This window comes from Gasterosteus aculeatus, chromosome 10 (genome assembly GCF_964276395.1).
Source record: "Gasterosteus aculeatus chromosome 10, fGasAcu3.hap1.1, whole genome shotgun sequence".
Classification (NCBI taxonomy): Eukaryota; Metazoa; Chordata; class Actinopteri; order Perciformes; family Gasterosteidae; genus Gasterosteus; species Gasterosteus aculeatus.
The window spans coordinates 12,225,631-12,248,195 of NC_135697.1; the positions used below are offsets into that span (position 1 = coordinate 12,225,631).

General features: G+C 44.4%; 2 protein-coding genes and 2 long non-coding RNA genes across 8 annotated transcripts; 2 read left to right on the top strand and 2 right to left on the bottom strand.

Annotated features, from left to right (window-relative positions):
• Nucleotides 1-3,304: 3,304 nt before the first annotated feature.
• On the bottom strand, nucleotides 3,305-6,821 carry LOC120826386 (homeobox protein Hox-A2a). Of its 2 annotated transcripts, XM_078081820.1 has the most exons (3): nucleotides 5,524-5,703; nucleotides 4,940-5,144; nucleotides 3,305-4,354 (listed from the first exon to the last, which is right to left on the bottom strand). In XM_078081820.1, the coding sequence occupies exons 2-3, from the start codon at nucleotides 5,031-5,033 to the stop codon at nucleotides 3,630-3,632; spliced, it is 819 nt and encodes a 272-aa protein (XP_077937946.1). In that variant the 5' UTR covers nucleotides 5,034-5,144; nucleotides 5,524-5,703; the 3' UTR covers nucleotides 3,305-3,629. The 2 variants fall into 2 exon arrangements, with proteins under 2 accessions (XP_077937946.1, XP_040044546.1); XM_040188612.2 differs by having other exon boundaries at nucleotides 4,940-6,821.
• Nucleotides 6,800-8,673, top strand: LOC120826390 (uncharacterized). The gene is made up of 2 exons (XR_005713237.2): nucleotides 6,800-7,150; nucleotides 8,206-8,673. It is a non-coding gene; the product is annotated as an uncharacterized LOC120826390 (long non-coding RNA).
• Nucleotides 8,674-19,155, bottom strand: hoxa3a (homeobox A3a). 4 transcript variants are annotated; one of them, XM_040188611.2, is made up of 4 exons: nucleotides 19,102-19,155; nucleotides 16,948-17,008; nucleotides 12,581-13,157; nucleotides 8,674-10,383 (listed from the first exon to the last, which is right to left on the bottom strand). In XM_040188611.2, the coding sequence occupies exons 3-4, from the start codon at nucleotides 13,038-13,040 to the stop codon at nucleotides 9,590-9,592; spliced, it is 1,254 nt and encodes a 417-aa protein (XP_040044545.1). In that variant the 5' UTR covers nucleotides 13,041-13,157; nucleotides 16,948-17,008; nucleotides 19,102-19,155; the 3' UTR covers nucleotides 8,674-9,589. The 4 variants fall into 4 exon arrangements, with proteins under 4 accessions (XP_040044545.1, XP_040044542.1, XP_040044544.1 ...); XM_040188608.2 differs by lacking the exon at nucleotides 19,102-19,155 and adding an exon at nucleotides 18,210-18,867; XM_040188610.2 differs by lacking the exons at nucleotides 16,948-17,008; nucleotides 19,102-19,155 and adding an exon at nucleotides 15,127-16,329.
• Nucleotides 15,651-20,863, top strand: LOC120826391 (uncharacterized). The gene is made up of 2 exons (XR_005713238.2): nucleotides 15,651-16,268; nucleotides 19,920-20,863. It is a non-coding gene; the product is annotated as an uncharacterized LOC120826391 (long non-coding RNA).
• Nucleotides 20,864-22,565: the final 1,702 nt, after the last annotated feature.

Consider the following 22,565-nt stretch of genomic DNA (forward strand, 5'->3'; position numbering starts at 1 on the left):
CGTGCGCTTCATCAGAGGAGGAGAGGAGGGATATCGGCGCACGGGCCGATATCAATGAATGGCTGCTGTCACGTGTGTCTGGGTCAGCCAGTGAGGTACTCGTCCTTATCCCCTTAGTCCGTGACAGATTGGTGTTTGAGTGTCTATTTAAATTCCATGCGCTCGTCGATCAAGGTGACGCGCGTCGCCACTAATGTATTGGCCGAGCAAACAAATGCGCTGGGAGGCAGACGGCGGTGGGACAGCTCCGGGGTCGCATGGAGAGCGGTGTGTACGGCACAACACCGGGTCCTCTAACCCCTGCTCTCCCGGCCGGGGAAAGATTAACGTTTTGCCCTCTGACACCCCTCGACGAGGACGACCTAGCACTCTAACCCCAGGTACGGTATTTTTGGAGCAGAGAGGAGAATAGGTGCCTGTATGTAAGTTATATATGTGTTGATGCGTGTAAGCGCACGCGTTTGTGCTTGCGCCCTTATTGCGTGTCTGTATCCGCCCGTGCGTAATAGCCGTGATGTAACATGTACAATGGTGTCATTCTCGTCTGGACGGATGGATTGCTCAGTGTGTGTCTGCCACTGCCACAGGCTATATTTGTCACCAGTGTCCCATTCCGATGCGAAGTGTTTCACGCTTTAACCCCGTGAGGGATTTGCTCAGCAAATATGTTCGCACCGTGACAGTGAGCGAGAGGCAGGAACGCCTCTCTCCTGAAAAAGTCGAAGAGAGCTTCCTAAAAACTTTCTTTCCATTACGCATTAGAAGTGCTGGGGGGCTTTTCGGTACTTGCTGGGAGGTCACAGGTGATGTACTGACAAGAAAACCTATTAAACTTTAAGATGATTTAGTATTAATTGTTCATCTCCCGGGGTAGGGGTCTGCCATCTTCTCCCACTTCACTCCCACATATATTCATTATGCATGTATAGTGATCAAATGATCTGATAATGCGAAGCCAGTCGCAGAGCCTAATGCGCGCACACAACCCGAGGACCGACTGCGGGCTGATTATCCCGTTAAGTTCATCACATAAAGCTGTTGCTTTATTGCTTGGAATTAATGGCGAAAAGCTGCATTGGAAAGAAGACTGAGGAGTTGGGGGCGCGTCCGTGGGAGAGCTGCGACGTAGCGGTAGCAGAGCGCAGAGACAACCTCTCACTGAGGAAGGAAAATAAAGGGGAGGGAGGAAGGAGGGAGGGAGGGAAAGGGGGTGGAGATGATCGCGTGAGCGCCCTTAGTGGTCGTGTGTGGTTAGACACCCAAAACGGTCTCCAGGCGTTGGATGGATGGATAAACAGACAAGTCCCACAGAGGGATCGACAGATATAGCAGAACGTTTGAGGCTGAGCGAGTGCAGAACATCACAGCAAATACATAACATCGAGAATCACCTCAACCAGCTGCAGCATCAACAAAATATCACCAACGAGAAACTGTTACTATGCATAATACATGTGATACGGCAACACTTGCACGGGGCATTACTGCAAAATGATAACGTGATCATATGTACTTAGGTACGATGTATGTCTTTGGAGTGTTAGTGTTGTTTCTAAAAGCAGGGGGAATTATTCTGATTTTAAATTTAGTTCCAGTAAATCTGGTTTAAAACAAGCACAACGTATTTTTTTAAAGGGAAGAGGGTTTGCAAACTTCCCACCAGTGAGAAAAAGGCGCAGCGGGGTCAACACTACCCCCTCCTCCCTCCTCCCTGTCTTCCCAGCTGCTTCTGCAACAGTAGTGAGTGGGCGAGCAAGATATCCTGCCTGTGAAAACTTCGCCGGGCCTCGGAGCTTTCCTGCCTCTTTGTGTGAACACACGTGAGCAGAAAAGGCGCGCTGTCTCGGAATGATTTGGTTACGCGGGCCCCGTGGTGGTCAGTCACTGGTTGCTTGAGCGCAGGAGTGTGGACACCCCCCCCCATCCCATCTCTCCTCCCTCCCCCCTTAAACACATAACCACACGCACTCAAGTTACCGATTAGACGTTTGCCAAACCATTCGATTGGCTATTTATGGCTTCCAGATTATTCGATAAACCGTCTGTGTATGAGTTTCTGAATCGATCCGTACAGGCCGGCGTTGCAACCGGTGGCTGTTTTTGTTGTTGTTGCTATTTATGATACACATAAAGCGGTAAAAAAAAAAAAAACTACTGATGCACTAAGCCGTGCATGAGCTAATAACTGATTCCCATAAGTCAACTAAAGTGCAACATAATATAGAAGGACCATTCATAAGCCCCGTATTGAACTCCAGACTTCAAGCAGAACACTTTGAAATACTTTAAATCGAATGTCCTTTAGAAACTCACAAACTTTACTGATAGAAGACGCCACATATTCCTTAACGATGCTTCCTCTGCAGCTACATTCTAGTAAATGTGTTTCCGATGACTAAAATCGCGGAGAACAGTATGTTTTGAGTCTGAGCTGCACGGTTGCAAATCGTAACCTCGGTAGCCTCCTACTGCATGCTGCCGCTGTCCCCGAGCCACAGCCCTATTTAAAGAAGCTATAAACATGAATTATTGCCAAACGCATGCGGGGACTCAGTCCCTTTCACAGGAATTGGGGAGTTCCGTATGAAAATGTAAGCGAGGTATTATTTGAGCACATTAAGCCACAATTGGTCTCCTTAATGTCCGTCTCATTCATGCCACGGAGTGATTTATGAGCTCCTGAAGGCAAACATGGCTCGGGTATTCGCCTCCAACATGCACACAATGTTAAGAGCCCTGTCATGTTAAGATCCGCTTGTTTGCTTTTACTCTCCAACGAATGAAGTTTGAGGGTGAAAATAAAAATAATCTGCGTTAGGGTTTCTGTATCGCGTTTGAAATATAGTGGCAACGTGATTGTTTAAATTTGAGAAAAATAAAAGATAAAGTAATTCCAACAAAACAAAGGCTACTTTTCATCAGTTGATTTAATGCTAATTAGAAGAGATTTTAAAGTATTTCACTATATTTTAAAAAGTTGTCACCAAAGTTTTACATTTGGAAAAGATGTGCCCCTGCATTCTTTCATAAAAAGACAGCCTACTTAGGTCTTACCAAACTATTTAAAACTATTCGACTATGTTGAAATTAAATTCTTAATTAAAAGTAAATGATGTGTGTTTTTACAACTCATCGCGATCTGGACTATTTTAATTCATTACCAACTTGTTGTTGAATTTGCATAAGGTTTTTGTCGATTCATGCCCTCGTTTTTTTATTTTGCATAATTTCCACATAAATAATTCAAGCTAAATATTATGTCGGTAAATACAATAAGAAATGACTCAAAACACAAGAAAAAAAGTATTGTAGCAAGTTAATTGTATTCTAACAAAAATATCCAAGACATTGGAAGCTATACAAAAATAAAAAGACCAGGCTCCATAGGTCTACTGTGAAACTATTCACAAACACTCATAATTTTCATTCCAAGAGAACAATTTGCTGTAAATTACAATATGTGAGTAGAAGCTTTTTCAGTGATTTCATGTCATCCTTACCTTGTATTAATCGTCAAATCAAATACCAACAGAATACATGTTCGGGATGTACAAATAACAACACAGTTAACACCATCGCAACCTGATATTTAGTGTCCAAAGGAAAGATAAGAACTTGATTGATTTCAGTTAATAGTTTAGATGCTGCAGGTCGATTGTAGTTAGGGACTCCGAGAAAAAATAGAAGTTGTCCGCCGAAATGTCAACGGGGCTGTCCAGAGACTCCGATAAACTCGGCGAGGCTGCGTCGGAGAGCTGTAGGCAGGAATCCGAGGAGAAAGGTTGAAAATCGTGTATAGAAACCTCCAGGGCCGGGGGACTGTCCCCATTGTCCGGGCCAGATGCCGAGCCTGGGCCCATTGTTGACATGCAGCCCGGAACAGTGGGTGACGGGTTGGGAAAATGTTTCAGATTTTTGTCATTGCTGTTCAGCGGCGCAGCAGCAAAGATCATGGACTCGCCATTGTGGAGCTGCTGCATAGAGCCCAGGGAGTTGTTCTGAAAGGAGCAGGTATCTCTCTCCAGCAGGGCCCCGCTCCGCTCGTACAGGGGCCCCTCGTCCTCCTCGTCGCTGTGGATTCCGTCCTCGGCGCCCTGGCCTTTCTCCTCCCCGTTGTGGTTCTCCTTGGTCTGGGTCTGGCGCTTGTGCTTCATGCGCCGGTTTTGGAACCACACTTTGACCTGCCTCTCGGTCAGGTCCAGCAGGGCCGCTATCTCCACCCTCCTCGGCCGGCACAGATACTTGTTGAAGTGGAACTCCTTCTCCAGCTCCAGCAGCTGTGTGTTGGTGTACGCTGTCCTCAGCCGGCGGGAGCCCCCACCTCCCCCACCGCTCTCCACAATCTCAGGCGAGCCTGGAAAATAACGGTGGCATAGGATTAAAAAAAACGCAGGACACAACAGTTACACAACCCCCGCTGCTCCCGAATCTAGAATTATGGCTTTCACAAACCACCAGAGAGGGGCTCACGCAACGCTGCAGCAAAATGGCCGCTGGAGCTCCTGAGCCAAGGCTATAGCAGGCACGCCATTTGTGCACAAATCATCACGGCAAATTGTTTTGCATGCAAAAATAATGTGCAGTCCGAGCTGGAGCAAACACGGTGCACTAAATGCAGCGAGGTCCATGCTGGTGTGGGATAATAATGAATGCTCCAGCTGCCCTCTCCTCGGCGACGGCACTCCATCACTCTTCATTACTGTCACACATCAAAACTCCGGCTAGGGGAATAAATCATCTCACCAAACTTTACCAAAACTGCTTTTTTTTCTTCTTTTTTTTCTTGCTTCTTCCACAACCACAGAAAAAGCAATGAGCACACACGCATATCACGATAAAAACCTATGTGCATGCTGTGTCTTTTCGGCCTGTTCCGGAGCTCCGTTTAAGCAACAGATAGTAAAACACTTCTGCTGCAAAGTGTTTTGAAATCACCAACCTTTGGGAGAAAACGAGCACTCGGGCCCATTGGAAATGGCGGTAGCGCTGGAGGTCGGCAGGTGGTTCCTCTTGGAGGCTTTCTTCTCCCGCATCCACGGGTACTCCGGGGGTAAGGAGGCGGTGGGCAGCGGGCTGCATCCGTCGGGGCTGTGTCTCGGCCGGCCGTGGCGCGGATGGCTGCCCGGATTCAAGCTAGGGATGGTCTGCTCAAAGGGAGGAGGAATCAGTGTCGGGCGTGAAAGCGTCGAGCTCTTGATTGATGAACTTTGAAATGAATCAGCGACAGGGGGGAAAGATGTCAGGCACTCAGCGAGCGATGGCTGACTATTGATAAAACCGCTCTCTCGCTCGAATTCGTAATTCATCTCCGCTCCCTGAGAGCCTTGGAAAGTTTGCGCGCGTATTTTTAGAATTGTTGCGGCTCAGTGGCGACGAAAAAGAAAAAGTCATTAAAAAAATATCCTGGTGGTGTTTCTATGCTATGTCACTGATTACGGCCGTATGGGGACCGAGCTGCTATTAAACTATTGAATTCATGGAGACAAGGTTGAAATTGGACCGAATTGCCTGTCACATGATTACCTCTGCCCAATGACAATTTGGGGTTTAATCAAAAGGAGCCACTGTCTGCCTGATTGATCCAAAAACGCCTCGATCAGCTGGGGGACGACTGTTTTTATTTACATCTTTATCCGCTCAGTTCATCCTCCCCTAGCCCGTCTAGTCCAGTCCACTAAGCTACAAAATGTGTTTTTTAAGAATGGCTGACGCTCACTATTACGGGGAAGGAGACCAGCACAGGGTGCGCGGATTCGTGCACTCCTCTTTCTCGTATTGTTTGAGGATGTCAGTCGAGAACGCCCCCACCACATACACACCGACACACACTGACACACACACACACATTTCACGTCAGGGGCTATTCATATAGGCAAGAGCCAGGCTACAGAGGTGAAGAAATAGCATAAGCCAAAAACTGATATTGAGCCTGAAGTCGACAGATGCAACCGCCCAAATAATCCAGTATGTGTTCACTGAAGGTGGACTCAAGAATAAAAGTGATTCTTCAAAGATGCATGATAATGAAATATGCAGTGCACCCATCGACATGTGCAGCAATAAAAAGCCCATCCATTAAGTTAATACTGACGAATATGACACGTTCAGACCTTTTCATCCCATAACAGCTGTTTAACATTTACAGCTCAGGCACAGAAACTTGTAAAAAAAAAAAAAAAAAAGAACGAAGAAAAGACCCACCACACACATGCACTCAATGCATGCGCAGTCAGAGAAATTGTTTTATGTGCTATTAATCTGTCCTCTTTAACGCACAAACGTTTTTCGTTTGTCCCACAAAAGGTAGATTTAATTACTGGGGCATAAGCGCACATGGTTGTGCACAAGAAACACACTATGCTAAACAAACAAGATATCGTTCTTTTTTGATTGCTAATAATCACATTTTTTCGATAAACACAGGTTCAGTAATTGTGAGCTTTTGAATACTGCTTCTGGCACTGCTATTACTGCTTTTGTATTCATCTGGTGGAAAACGACAAAGCTAGAACAGGGTTCACATGGAGGACAGTAGCTGCAATGCTGAGAAAAAACATCTCCCATATTTCCATTATCTATTACACATGAAATTGTAATAAAAATAACATCACCTTTAGAATCGACCATTTACAATGAATCAATTTGCAGCATTGCTATGTAAATAGTTCGGGTTATTGGATGGGACTGTAACCTCCAATGCTGTGTTTCAAAGCCCTTCCAGAATAATCTGTGGAAGCCTCAAATGGGATGTTTTTCGTCAAGCAGTATCTGTAATTCCATTTAAAATATATATGGCTTGGTGAGTGAGAGAGGGGAAGAAGCGAAGTGGTAGGCCTCTCTCAGTTTGTTGCTTATATACCAAACAAAGAGTCCTGGAAGCCTGTGCGCGATCAATCTTACTCGCCAAAAGGTCTGACAGCTCGGTGCCCTCACAACACATTTAAGGCTTCTAACTCTCCCCCGGATCAAATGCAGCCAGGAAGTGGCGAGAAACACTGGCCACTCACATTAGAACCAGTTTCTGCTTGCAGTTGTAGCCGAGATGTCGCTGGAGGGATCTTTTCTAAGATAAATATGAATCCATCTACACAAGCTTCAACCGTTTCTTTTTTCTTTTCTTTTTTTTTTGTGGAGGCGTAATGCGCCAACGGTGAGTAGGGCGAAGCAGATTCTCCACCTGGCTTTTATCTTGGGATTGTAAACGCATTTACACAAAGACAAGTATTTCTGTCGTTTCGGTAGACGTGCAGGTTTGTGAGCGGACGCCGTGTGATGTAGGACAGAGTTGCTAGGGGAAGAGATGGATGGCTTTTTTGGAATTACGCACAGGCTTTGTGTGCAAGGAAAGGAGTGGGTGGCGGCATTTAGTAGACCCCGCTCTGTCCTGCACACTTGTCTTTACATCAGGATTGATTTAAGACCACTTTCCCACGGATGGAAATGCAATGAAAGAAATACAAGTCGTATCTCGTTTAAAACGTTATTTATGTGCTACCTGCATGCGCATATGGGTCAAATCAGCGCCTTGCTGTGCACGTGCATGTGCGCGCGGGTCTGTTGGACGCAGGAATAGTGCATCAGTTTTTTTTTAACTGTGACACACCATGGTTCAATTGTTCTAGGTTTCCCTGCTAACCATATGTCAGGGTTACTAATGTTCATGCCCTCTTACATCAATCAGATCAAAATTGTTTCAGTAAGACCAAATTATTCCGCATTATTCTTTGCATATGAACAGACAATAAACATGGTACGAACGATTGTGGTTACATTTACAAGAGAAATAGAAAAGCATGGGAGTTATTATTATTATTATTATTGACATATTTCGGGAGAAAAAATACAGATATCTTAGCTCCATGTGTGGATGGGTGTATTTTTGGCAATGCTATGAATTACTGCATACAATGAAAATAAACTGAAATTAAAAAAATATACAAAATAAAGTTTATTCATTTTATGTAGGCCCCTTTATCTAAAGAAAATATACCAAAAGGAATTCGAAGCCGATTCATAGCTTTGCTGTGACCATCCATGAGACTGAGGCGTTTTCTTTTGAACTGGTTTCATGATGGCATATAATGTGTGATATGACACAAAATAAGCCTCGTTACAACTCATCTGTCCTCTCTGACTGCGTTTGACTGTTTGAATTATCAAGTATTATTCAAACAAATCCTCATTTAGCTTGTTGTCTTCTTGCAGAAGCTCCAGAAGGGCCCGTGTGACATTTGTACTATTATGGATGTGCCCACGCAGATGAGAGGAGGTGGAAAGGCCATCCGAGACTTTTCTTCACGTCGAATCAAGAAGAGAGCAGAGAGAAAGAAGTAGCTTCAATTCAATGTTTTACCTTATCTCGAAACATTTCCATTTCTGTTATTTAATATGAACCACTGGTTTCACGTTATTTTCGATGCATAGATATTATGGAAATATATAGAAAGTAAAAATAGTACCAACTGCAATTATTTTCATTGAATTGTTTGTTAGGTTGCCAATTTTCAGGAAATGTCTGTATTTTTTTTGCTATCACTTTCACAATTAAATATTGTCTACAGCAGAACTAAACCAAACATATTTTACATATTTTGAAACTGTCGTGTATTTGATTTGGTGATCATGTGAAATGCTTCCGATGTGTCTAAATTAAAACTACAAGGATTGCTACAATTATATTTCAATTATTTTATTGATTTTTTCGAACTGGAGCAGCGAGGAATGTATGACATCGAAAAGAAAATTGATGATGTCTTTTTCTTTTTTTTCTTCAAGAAAAGAAAATGGAAATGTTTGTCCTTCTTTTCATCCTTATTGCATTACTGATTGATTTTACATTCGCTGAGAAAAAAAAAACTCCTTGAAGAAGGAAAAACTGAAAGCCTAATAGCAACATATGCTGCTGCATGGGTGCTTCTGGATACATGTTTGGGCTGGTAACGGGCCAAGGCGCTAAATTCCCACCAACCTTATCACAAATATGGCAGAGGTGTGAAATAATACTAAAGGACTCCTTTTTCTTAATACTAAACAAAATAAATAACATTTAAAAAAGTCAAATAGATCAACACAAGCAAGGGAGAAAGCGTGTGAGCTCATGTCCCTTGTTTTTGAAAAATGCATTTTCCTCATAATCCCAACTCGCGGCTCTTGAAGGATCCTTTCACAAGTGCAACACAATGCAAAACACAATTCTTCAACTGCGGATAAATAAAAGACGGACACGTTCACATTCAAATGAATAACATATGTTCATAATACCCTGTTTACGTTTCGATTTTAAAACAAAAAAGAAAGAAAGAAAGAAAGAAAGATTAAATAGGGCTCTGCTTATATTGTACCCTCCTCCCTCCCACTGTAGACGTCCTACAGCCAAGATAAAGGTCGTTGTAACACAATGACACGAGCAAATGGAGAAAAATTCAAGCCAATTGTGATTATTTATCCTACCCTACTTCACACATCAAACTATAGAGAACATAAACAAACGTTGAGAGAAGGTGGATGCCGCGAGGAAGCGCAGAAACAAAGCAGTAATGTGTCTGGAGGCGAATGAGACAATGGGCGGAGTGATCCGGCTGCGCCACCGCTACAGATGCGTCAGTTTGGGCGCTTCCTGGATTCTTCCCTGAGAGTAGTGCGACGTTAGGTCTGTGTACGTCGGTGTCGGATCACACACTCCGTGATGCTGACTGTTGCCCATTGTGATTGCTCCATTGTAGTCCATACTGGCGGGCGGCGGGTGCTGGAGGTGGGTTAGACCGAAAACGGAGGTCCCCGAATTGGGCATAGAGTCGATGTAGCCTCCGCCGACATAAACGGGGCTGCCCTGCATGTGAGCCCCGTAGTTGCCATTGCCTTGGAGAGGATGTGCGTCATACTCGGGCGTGGCCGAGTCGTTCCCGGGATACCTCTTCTGGGAGGGCGGGCAGTTGTTGAGGGAGCTGTTCAATGGAGGGGGGTATGACGTGGACATAACGTATGCGTTTTGATGAGGTTTATTGTAAGACGTCGGCGACTGGGATTCATAAGGTACACTGTTGACTAGAGAATGCATAGAGTTGAGGTATCCTCCGCCACCACCGCCCCCACCGGAGACGGGGCCAACGGGACTCCGGGGGGACTGTCCGCCAGGAGAAGGCATCATCCCGACACCTTTCTGATCCTTCTTGTATTTCATTCTGCGGTTCTGGAACCAGATTTTGATCTGTCTCTCAGTGAGGTTGAGCAGGTTGGCCATCTCCACCCTCCGGGGTCTGCAGAGGTACCGGTTGAAGTGGAACTCCTTCTCCAGCTCCACCAGCTGGGCGCTTGTGTAAGCCGTCCGGGCCCTCTTCGAAGCCGCTGACCCCGGCGGACTCTTGTCTCCAGGGCAACTCTCCACTGTCAGGGAAAAAGGAGAGGACGGTGTCAGTCAGTAATCCATTAAAGACAGAGAGAACTAGACAGAGAGAGGGGGGGGGGGGGGGGGGGGTCTGACAACACACGCACAGTTGATAACACAGCTTTCAACCATCAAGTAGGGTCGGTTCACGAGATGAAAAAAGCCATGATCCAACCTGAATACTGGTGCGATGATGGACCCCCCCCCCCCTCTTCTTCCTCCTTCCTTGATTGTGAGCGTATGGCACGTTTTGATAAACCCACAAGGGTTATCAGGAGGCCTCGATAAGACAATTAACAATCGCTGTACGCGCACTGGGTCTGTGTACGCTGCACCCTCTGCGATAACCACGGAGAAAACAACGTAACAGTGGGTAAATATTTGATATCAAATCAGGTAACCTCGGGAGCTTTAAAATATGTTTGACCCGCCCCCCGTGGTGACGGAACGGCACATGCGTAATGCAAACACAGCATTATGTACTCCCGAGGGTGCACGAAACACAGAACTCTCCTTTAAAAGCTGCAGCTTGGCTACAGGACCGCGGCGTGTTGGTCTACTTGCTGCTGTGGCGTGCGGCCAACACTTAATAAATTTCACTATCTGTCGTCTAAACGTGGAGCAAGAGGAATGTAGCATGACATAACCGGTTACATGAAGGCAAAGTTAACTGCGGGGATACTCTTGTGTGTAGGGGGTCCTTATTAAATGTGATGACTGTTGAGATACTTTACTTCATATTTAAAGAACAGTTAACTCGTTGTGTTAAACGCAGGATTAATGTGATCCCCTCTGGCGCGTGTGGAAGTCTTTTCAGAAATGTCAGCACCTCAATGTGTTGTTAAGGTAATGAAAATACACATAAATTAGTTGGAAAATGACCCAAATGGGAAGGCGAAAATTTGTGAAGATTGTTGATTGGCATTTAAGTATACGCCAATACTTCCCCTGACTTACCACGTTTTAAACTAATTCAAAAGCAAAGCCTGCGCCCATGAGTGAACGTGCTTAAAATACTTTTAATGACTATTAGAACTTTTACCTCTACCAACAACAGAATTATAAAATGTCTTTCTTTCTTTCTACACAAGAGAACGGCCATAAGAACTATGAGATTCTGTTTTTTAAACTTATATCATTTTAAACACAAATTCCCCACTGTGACCCACCAAGGTTTCCTCCAATTGAACCGCAGGGCCTGACCGTCTACGTGCGTAAATTGGTTTCCATTCATGTAAATACGTCAACATGCTGTTAAAACTAATAGAGCACTCTCAAAAAAAAACACAAACATTTTATTTTAATAAATCAAGGCATTATCTTGTTTTACATCTTCAAAATGTACTGTTTAATTAATAAAAATCAAGAAATGAAGATCCCCCAGACCCTTCAACATCACCGTGTTTTCTGTCATCAACGCAGCAGGATCTTGCTACATGCGCGCGTAATAATTGCGTAAATGCTTTACACAAAATTAAGCCACATAAATGAACTATTTTCCCCTGTTTCAACTTATTCGAAATGCACTAAAGACCCCAAACAAAACCCCCCACTATGACCTACCAAGTTCCCCCCCTCATCAAAGCAGCAGGACAAACCGAAACAACTGTTTTGCGTGTTTGTTTGTTGTCTCCGCAGGAAGGTTATGTGATCAGTGAACGATGTTTACAGTAAGGACAGGTCAGCTGCAGGGCACAGGGACAACAAATGGTGGACTCTTATTCCAATACTGAGGAAAATCTCTTCAGCAGTCTAAATGTATTTATAGTCTATAACCATAGTGTATTTATAGAGTATCGTGTTTGGAGGGGTTATTTGAGAACTAACTTATAGTTACAGGATACAATATGTACTCTGACTGCGTTAAAAATGTTTTGATTTAAACGTGTGGGCATATTTTGCAGTTTAGTTACTGAATCAATTGTGGGTCTCGGAGGGAACCAAATATATACGTACATAATTCAATATAAACGACCGACTTAAAAACGATGGGGTAAAATTTACGGCTGACCGTAGCACATAAATCACCGAACACTTTAGCCCTCACACGGACACCGGCCAGTTGCTCGTCGCCTCCCCTCTTCTCCTCACCTGTAAATATTATTTCCACACTCCACAAAACGAACATGTAACTTTCCGGTTAAAGGTTATGGAGTTATGTGAGTGTCAGCAGCAGTGTTTTTAGGTTGAAAGTACCTGAACTGGAGCTACTGGTGGGTTTCTGCTTCGTGTTCTGGCGGGATTCCTTCATCCAGGGGAAGATCTGTTTGCGAGTAGCAGAGGTCGGGGAGCCGTTCTTGGCGCTGGGCTGGTTGGACCCGTTGCTTGTGTTTTGGATGATAGCACCGGGGGATTGTGGGGGAAGGGGTGGGCCCGACACGGGCACCTGTGGTTGATTGCTTTCGTGATGAACCTTGGACTGCGCCGCCTGAATAGCTGTGGTCCTGTCGCAGCTCTCCGCCATCTCCCCCGGTTTCTGCAGAGCCGCGGAGCCGTCAGGAGACTGCAGAGAGCAGGCAGGTCGATGGTACTCACTTTCCACATGAGAGCCCCGGGGATATTGGACCTGATTGGCATCATAACTGAAGCCATTTGCGCTTTGATATGGGTAGCCACTGTAAATTGCGGAGCTGTCGTAGTAGGTTGCCTTTTGCATCTCGCCGTTTCCCAATATTTATTTCAGAAACTGACAGGGTCTTGACACCCTTGTAGAATAACATTGGCACCCCGTGGTCACGTGACGCCTCTCCGCCAATGGCCTCCTCGGGTGAACCTAGGGTTACAAGACGCACTGTGAGGAGAAGAAATGGTGGCGATCCATCTTACTTTTCAATACAGGCCTGACACTGGAGACTATGGAAGCAGGATAGGGCCAACAGTTCTGTAGACTATTACCGTTTACCTTATGGCTTACACGGGCCACAAAGGGACACGCTAACCTTGCATTACCATCTGTGTCAAACCACTTCAAAACAAACCTCATCAAAAGTCATTTCAGGTTGCCAAATCAATTCTGGAAGCTAACAAGAAATTGTACGCCTTTTGAAATTGTTAGTTTATCAACAGTGAAACTAAATACCGAGTTACTCAACACCAGTTAGAGAGGGGATTAAATATGTTAAAAGTGTACTGAAGGAAAATAATATCTTATGTGTATTGTGTTGTATTTTTATTTTGTCAACAGGGTGTCGACACTGTATATAATTCCTCGTGTATAAAATAAATGCATAAATAAATTCTATATGAAGCACAAACTCTTAACTCATGCACGTTCTTCACTATAATTGAACCAATTCATTCTTCCTTCAGAAAACAGGACAGGTCTCGTTGCGCTGCGCTTGCCTTGCCCCCCTGACGAAGAGCATAAACAACCGCATTCTTTTTCTTTTTTTTTTTTTTTTTGCGTGCTGCTGGAAACAAGGAAGGGACACGAGGAAACCTGAAAAACGAGGTGAACATCCGCGTGTCTCTGACCGAGGTGTAAACTTTTCCTTGCAGGCCCATAATAATGGCCACTGTCGGTGCTGTCTGCACGGTGGCCCGTCGCGGTGATATATGGGGGTCAGTGGGCCGGGACGGCCTGCTTAGAGTGAGTGGCACGGTGAGCAGCCAAGCCCGGTACTCAGGCGGGAAGAAACCCGGCACGGTACCGAACCTGCTGCTCGACCACCACCATTCACGCACGTAATCTTGGAGATTCGGCTTCTAAAATAGTATTAGGGAAACGATAGACCATTGTAGGTCAGATCCGGTCATCAGGGGGAAATCTTTTATAATATCACACTGCTCATGAAAAAGCGAAATATTGATTGTGGATTGACGATGTTTTATTTTTTTAATTTTAAATAGAATAGAAAAGAATAGAAGTGCGATGATGATAATAATATTCAGATTGATTCAAATTATACTAATAATGTAATAATAATGATGCATGGGGGTGCAATGATGATGATTAACGATATTAATAATGTGCTGCATCACTTTTAGATTAAATGGAATAGTTTTTAAATAGGTCCACAAATATCAAACGAAACCCGCTCTATTTAGTTCTGAAATGATGCGCTTCCTTTGTCTGTGCTCTAGATTCACTTATTGCACTCCGATGCAATAGGATCCGATCCAGAAAGCAGATCACTTCGACAATCATTTTAACTAATAAGAAAGCAATATAATAACAACAAATTGATTGCAACTCTTACATTTGAATGTGTAATATGGTTATGGTTGTAAATGTGATGCCACACGGACGGCAATAATACTGCAGACTTGTATATGAACTTCCTGGTTTTTAAAATCCCACGGTAAAGCCCGTAGCACAGATCCGGAGCAAACATATAACTAGAGTGCCTTTTCCTACAAATGAAAGCGGAAGAAGTGGAAGGAAAACATCTGCAAACTCTGAATGCAAAGCGAATTAGTATAAAAATCAACTATGAGCGTGTACTCGGCACAGCTACACCGCAGAGGGAAAGAAGGTGTCCTCGCCGTGTGTGCAAAAGATATCCGAAAGCGTTGTCTTCTATCTTCGGGCGAGCGATTGCGATAGTCATTAAAAGAGAGAAAGAGAGACAAATGACAGACTTTGTGCGCAGCCCTGCGCTCCACGCTGGAGAAATCCGGCTGCCTGGCTGTGTGTGAACTCTTCCTGAACCGAGATCTAAGTCATACGGTGATAAATCACTGCGCGACACACAAACTCCGCCATTAACAACCGGGGGAGCCTATATTTCTGGCCTGCTTACCTTATCCTCTGACGACGAATGCACAGCACCAAACGATATTTTCTCATTCAGCGACGAAATCGATCACAGCCGTAATCCAGAGAAAAGTTAGAAGGCTAAGGTGTGCTGGGTGGAAACGGCAGCAGAGTGCGCCCTGCCATGCACCAGGCATTAGCAGCCACAACAACAAAAAAAGGGAAGAGCCGAGAGAACCCCCTTTTCCTTACCCCCTTTTCTTCCCCCCCTCACACACACCCCCCTACTCGACGTGGATGGGTAAACCGAGATTACGAAAGCAGGCGTGAGCAGTCGGGTCAGCGAGATAAGAGTTATCTGGCCTCTAGATTGAATGTATCGTCATGCTATAGAGCAACGGCCGGGGCTTCATAGTAATATTAAACTCAGCCGAGGCTGTGGTGGACGACGTGATCCTTCACCAGTACCATCACCAGTGAACTGCCCCGAACCAGAGCGTCACCATAGACAAAAAAAATTATGCAAATAAGTAGTGCCTTGGAAAGCCAGTTCAAATGAAGTGGCTGTTTCTCCTCCTCCCCCAACAAAATGAGGTGGTGCATTTAGAAGAAGAATAAAAAAAATACTCTAATGTGTTCTAATATAAGTAAATCCCTAAAGTGTTTTCAATATTTGTGTTATTATTTACCCGACGCCATGAGGCGGAATTATTGTCCCTTTGACGGAGATGTTGGAGAGAGGCGAGTATACAAAGGAATAATCAGCCGCTGACCACGCGGCATTTCCATTTCCACGCGACATAAAGGGCTTCTATCCGCGGCTTGATCATTAACCCGCATTTTTGCATATAGTCTTCAGTCTTTAGGAGCAGGGGACGCGCTATGTCTTTGCATTCCAACTCCATGGCTTCTTGTATGAAGAAGTCAGTACAGTATTATTGGGAGGTGTGGTGGGGAGGGGGGGCAAAAGAAAAGAAAAAGCACAACAACTTCAGATCAAAGCCGCATTCTAAGTATATCATGTGGAAAACCCCACCGGGAGCAGGGTGTGAAAAATGAGAAGAAGGTTCATCACCAAAAGGCAGAGCGGAGGACACGCTGCGAGGAAGAGGGAAGAGGACGGTCGGCAGCGGGGGGAATCCCTCTGCATGGTAACGCGTCTCTTTCGCAGCCAAAGAAAGAAGAACGGTAGGTAATAAATGTCTGTGCTCGCGTCCAGAGCTGCAACCCCTTTGCCGGCTTCAGCCTCTCAGACCAAATCCAATGACAATTCAAATGAGGGAGAACACGCGGGACGGCGTGGGAGACTGAGTGGGACAAAAATTCACGCGTGAGGGTTTTTTTTTTTTAGCCAACTCTGCTTTTTCTTTTCAAAAGCAGAGTAGTCACATGGTGTAATAATTTACTTCTTTGTAATTTGATAAAATGCTGATTCGTCTGTCTCCTTAGTTTAGCCGTGGGCCGAGGGTTAAATGTCACGAGGTGGTGGTCGCATGGGGCCGTGCACGATACGGCATGAAACAACTGAAATGTTGATAAAAATCCATTTTTAAAACGTGAGTGCAGTAAACTATAGCGGCTACAAGCAGATGGCTTTCAGTGAAAGTAGTTTTGGAAAGGAGTAAGGCACCGCTCCAAGAGCTGCGATTCCCCTCGTCACTTTTATAGTGACAAATTACACCACAAAGACAAGTGGAAGAGAAGGAATTATTGCTCTCGGGCTGGTCATATTGCTGCTACAAGCCATAGGCTGCTTCTCTATTCTGGCGAGTGCTTTGGTGGGCGCCCGTGGTACTTATTAGAAATTGAATAAGGATATTACAATCAAGCATTCATAACACAAATCAATAAAGATATATGGACTTACCGTAAGCAGTTCAAGGTCTCTCGTAGACCGTGCGATGGCCTCAATTCACTTGGATGGAATTCTGCAAAGAGCACATTAAAAAAAAATGGTTAGAAGTTAATGTTTATATTTAAACGTGTTCTGGAGAATGTATTTGTGTCATTTTGTTCATGCAAAGGCAATTTGGTTATTTGATTACAAACAAGTTTGTTTGCTAATGATGAATTGCTTAGGCCTTATTTATTTTAAGGAGGCGCAGAATCAAACGTTTTGAAATAGGCTACAATTCGATGCAACCGTTTTCAAGAATTACTTTAACTTATTTTTGGATTTAGCAGCAGTCTTTGTGTTAAGTTAAATCGTTATGGGGCGGGGGTCATTTAAATCTTCATTTATTTTAAACAAAATGTAAACCAATAAACCAACGTTTGTAAGAAATCAAATAACATAAAATACAATGGACAACATCCATAGATAAAAGTCTGAAATGCGCATCAGACAAAAACCACATTACAACAAAGTATTGCTCCCTATCAGCGTAATATCACTAATAACATAATATCGGTCAATGCAAATAACGTGTTCGTAGTTTCCCTGCTGACCGGTAAGCATTTTCTCCACAAGCGGATCGAATAGTCATTATCTGTGGAGCACCATCTTCCCCAAGTCCCCGCGCCCATAAATCAAGAGGGAGCGCCGTGACCTCGGCGCGGCCGCGCCATCCTGGATGGCACTCCGTCCACCATTATTTCCTCGTTTCCCCGGCGCAGCGACACAGCCTCACCGCCATCCCCCTACTTTTTATGTAAATCGTCTTGATGTACCATTTAGGCACACAACCTCACGCCGACAATATGCTTTGGTTTTATAGGAATGGTTGCCACTTGGAACCATATTCTTCGATATTTAAATGGCCGGTTTATTTACTAACGCTTGTTCAGGCCCCTTCATCCAAAAAGCCTGATTTTGCTATCAAATAATTACGTCTGTCAAACTGTAATAGTGGCTTAAATGTAATGTTTCGGCAGCATAACATGGAGCATTGTTTATATTTATATTACCCACACAAATCCTTAAATCGTCACCAATATATACCGTGAAGGGTTGTTTATGTTGTATTTGATTAGCTGTGATGAATCGGTGATATTAGCCGATAAATTCGTTCACCTTTCTTGTACCTGTCTATATTTTCTCGCCCTGCAGAAACCCCGGACCCCTATTTTACTGACCTCTGCCTCGCGCAGCAATAACTCACGACAGTAATGAACAATCGGCGGAAATACCTCAAAATAAAATCCATCCTCTAGCTCGGTCTCTGACTCTCTCCGCGTGGGAAAAACATATCCGTCCGCGACAGCAGTATAATACATCCACAGAGCCGGGATCCCCTCTCTTTCAGTTTGAATCTCGTTTCTTTTTCTCAGCTCGAAAAAGCAAACTATAAAGCGCGGACACCCCTTACGGAAAGCGGGGGGAACCTGCATACAATCAGCATCATGCGGACAGACCCGGGCTCCGGTTTTCTTCCCCGTGCCATAACATCGCGCAGTATTATGCGCCCCACTCACGTGACGCAACGTCAACTTAAATCCCTTTTATTTGAGCCCGTGAATCATTAATGGAGGCAGTCATTGCCCCTGAGGAGAAACGGAGCAGTTCGTAGGGAGAGAAAAAAAAGAAAAGAGAGCGGGGTATGTGACACTGCAACGCATTTGGCAGAGGGAGCAAGTCGCTCGCAGAGAAACAGCTTTTCCGCGTGTCGCCCATTCAGAGGGAAAGACCATTGTGTCAGTTTTGAAAGAGCCATATATTCGGTGCCTGTTAGCGGCTGGAAGAGCTTCTGCTGCCTGCGTGCGATGCTGAGTTTTAAACTGCAGTCAGCTGCGCGCTGCAGCCGGGCATCCTTTTGCATTGCACGCGTGACAATCTGCACCGTGTGAGATGCTGGGGGGGTTTAACCATACAAAATACCATGTAAGAGTGGCACAGTGACCACTCCAGCCCACGTCCGCTCATTTCTCTTTAACAACACGGCCGGTGCTATAGAGCGCGTTGCTCAATGTCGCCCCCTGGTCCAGTATCGCGCGGTTTAGTTGTAGTACCACTTATTCGGCATTACTCCATCAGCGCAACGATGGACACCGTTGGCCAAACGGGAACGTGTCATGCATTTACCTGTCCTGGAGCGGGGAGGGTGTCCCGGTGGTCTCGAGGAGTGCGTGTCTGTCAGCAGTGAGCGGAAACTGGAGGTGAGGTAGCCAAAGAGAGGGTGCGCGACCCCGCTGATCAGTACATGGACCCCCATTTGACCTAAATGCTCTCTCCCGTTTCCTCCGAGCAACTGAGTGGTGTTAGAAACTACAGGTTTTGCGAAGGATGAGTTCATGTCCTTTGTGTGTGTGTGTGTGTGTGTGTGTGTGTGTGTGTGTGTGTGTGTGTGTGTGTGTGTGTGTGTGTGTGTGTGTGTGTGTGTGTGTGTGTGTGTGTGTGTGTGTGTGTGCGGGGGAGGGGGGGGGGGGGGGGGGTGCTAAAATTAAGAAACGATCCTGTTTATTACCAAGAAGCCTAAACCGATTCCAATCGACATAGCATGACATGGGGTGAGTATTTAAATTGCCAAAAAATACTATCCCGGAAGAGATTCTCTCATTACGGCCCCGTTTGGTGCTGGTTTTCCGTCATCACCGAGCAGCGGGCGTGGAAAATCCCACCACGACGATTAATCATTGGGGGCGGACATAGACAGCGTCCCACTCCCACCAGCCTTTGTCTCCTCAAACTACAAGTTGAGCGGTAAACTTTTAAAGACAAGAACGGAAGAAGACCAGCTCTTATTATTAACCTTCAACACTTCAAAACCCCGAAGAAAAGAAGAGAATAAACAATCAGCGCTAGAAAAAAAGTTTTCAGACGCACGAGTGTTTTTTGTTGTTGTTGTTGTTTTTTTACATGGTTTATCTGTAAATGTGTTCTCTCTATTCTTTCAAATACAGATGTGGAGCTGTTACGGTTTTATGGCTGGACGTGACCGTGATGTGGAAACTAATCTGGCACCTGAACCTTTCCCTGACCCGGCCAGAGGCGCAGAGAGTCCAGTGCGAAGTTACTTTCGGGGTTGAAAAACCAGGAGAAGAAAGGAACCAATTAAGAAGCCTATACTTTTTCCCAACCCACTTTTTTTCCAGACTTGCCCTTTCCTCAAAATTAGTGAATGATTAATCGTGTATTGCATCTCTCCTGTTTTTCGCATTAAACAAGTTATTATACAAACCATGGCTCCTTATCACTGTCAGCACAGAGGAGTCAGAGGCGCACGGCTCTGGACGCTGGCCAGGCGGAGGTCCATATCTCCCCACAATGTTGACACTCGGAGCTCTTAACAGCCGGGCTTGGGTTACCTACACTCAGCCGAAGATAACTCTTTCTGCGAGGACTACATCGGCCAGCATTAAGGCCAATATAAAAATTCAACTCTTTCGGCAGACTTGGGGACATCTCCCATGCGATGCAGACGAAACGGGAGAACGTTTACGTGAATCTGGGTTGTGATAAAATTATTTTAGCGTTGAACTTAACTTGGTGACGGAGAATGGGCCTTGATTATACAGCAATACAGTCTCCGTATTAGCATTGCTTTATGCACATCGTCACATACACTACAGGGAGTTGGTTTTAATCTTAGTCTAAATGACCCATTTTGTTCACTCTCATTGAAAGGCTCTTCGCGCAACAGAAGACCTTCGCATTGTTGCTGTACAAATTTTTAAATTTGATAGTGAAATAAATAAATTGTTATTATTTTTTATGATTGTTATCAAAGGGATGGGATATGTCTTTATGGGGAACTTTGCATAAATTTATTTGACCCCTTTCCATGTCAATTTTAAGTGTTTGTATTACTTCTGCACAATAAAGTTCCAACTTCATCCACGATATTTTACCTCTGCAATCCTGTGTAAAATCAATTTATTTCAAACAAATATGCAAAACATATTTACATAAAATATGGGTTTACAAGGTGATCATTGAATTCCATAAACTTCATTTTTGGTTGTTTAAAGATTAACATTGCAGTATTATATTTCCTAGGAGGTTCAAGCACGAACACATATAGATATTATTAAGAATGTGTTTGTGTCAATTAAAAGCGTTTGCATTGAAGTGGGGAAACACAATTTGTTGAGTGCAATGCGTAATTGTAAAATGAACAAATTCAGAAACTAAACTAAGTTAAAGCTTGAAATAATCAGATAATATCACAATATATGTAAATACACTTTCGCAAGAAGAAGCAAACTCCACCTCTGTGATATTCATACCACATTCTAACACCCACAAAAATGGTTTTACTCACAAGTCATGACGGTCAGTTTCCAGCGGAAAGGGTTCTGTGACAGTCAGATGAGAAGAGATCTGACTTTCACCCTCCAGAGGATCACATCAAATGAAAATAAGGCAAATGTTCTGATCTATTTCTGACCCCGGGGCATTCATTATTCAACAAGTCACGTGAAAGGGTGCATTAAAATTTCAGTACATTGCAAGTGACCTCTATTCGCGAATCAAATGACTTGAATTCTTATAATTTAACCATCGGACTTTTTAGTCTGGGCCAAACCGGTGCCACTCAGCGTCAACGCCATCTTCTGCACAGCTCTCATGTCTGCAGCAAGTGCCACGCAGAGGAAAGCGCATTATATGCGGAGAGAATTTTCTTAAACGGTTGGCCGAATGATGCAATAAAAATCGTAACAATATTTTTTTTGGGGGGGGGGTTGAACTATGATTCTAGGAATTTTCGGTGGGATTTTTAGTCAGTGATAGTGTGATAGTGTTATTTGATTTACTATTAAATTCACTGCCAAGCCACCCATTGTGATACTATTGGTATACGTATATATTGAACGGAAAATGCACCAAAACATATTGAAAATGTTGCACAATGCCAGCATGTTTCAGTTGACACGGTGCCCTCATTGAGCTGGCAGGGGTGTTGCTGTGATATATTGCAGAAGAGCTGTCTTCTAGGAATAATTTGGGGGGAAATTCATGGCTCGGTTTCACACCTAACACCGTTTTTGTTTCAGCGCTTTCTCTGGGCAAATCGTATACGAGGAGAAGAAGCCCGTGGAGGTCTTAGCACTGATGTATGGTCTGAACATTGTGTGTGTTGAAAGGTCAGGGGTCAGAATAAGTGCTCTGAGCTGGTGATTGGCCAGACCCGCCCGTGTCCCCGGGTTGAACTCCCTTTTGTTTGGACGTGCCAGGTAGTGACCAACACTCACACTGGTGCACTGACGTTGGAGCGATGAGGACAATATGTGAATCCGGATAATTTAACAATCTGGGTTTAGTTAGATTCCCGTGCCGGTGGCAAAGCCCGTAACTCGTGAGCAGCCGTAAACCGGCGTCCTAAACTTCAACCACATCTCATATTTATCCCTGAAGAAAGCTGAGGATTGGATGACGTAATTGAATTTGACAAAACTATCTCGCATACGCAATGTTTTGAGAATGCATTTAGTAGGAAACAATTCACATGGGTTACAGACGTAAACACCTTAAATGTTGAAAACTGCACCGCTTTGCGTACCGACTAACGTGAATCGTAAATAAAAAAATAACATATAATTAAGAAA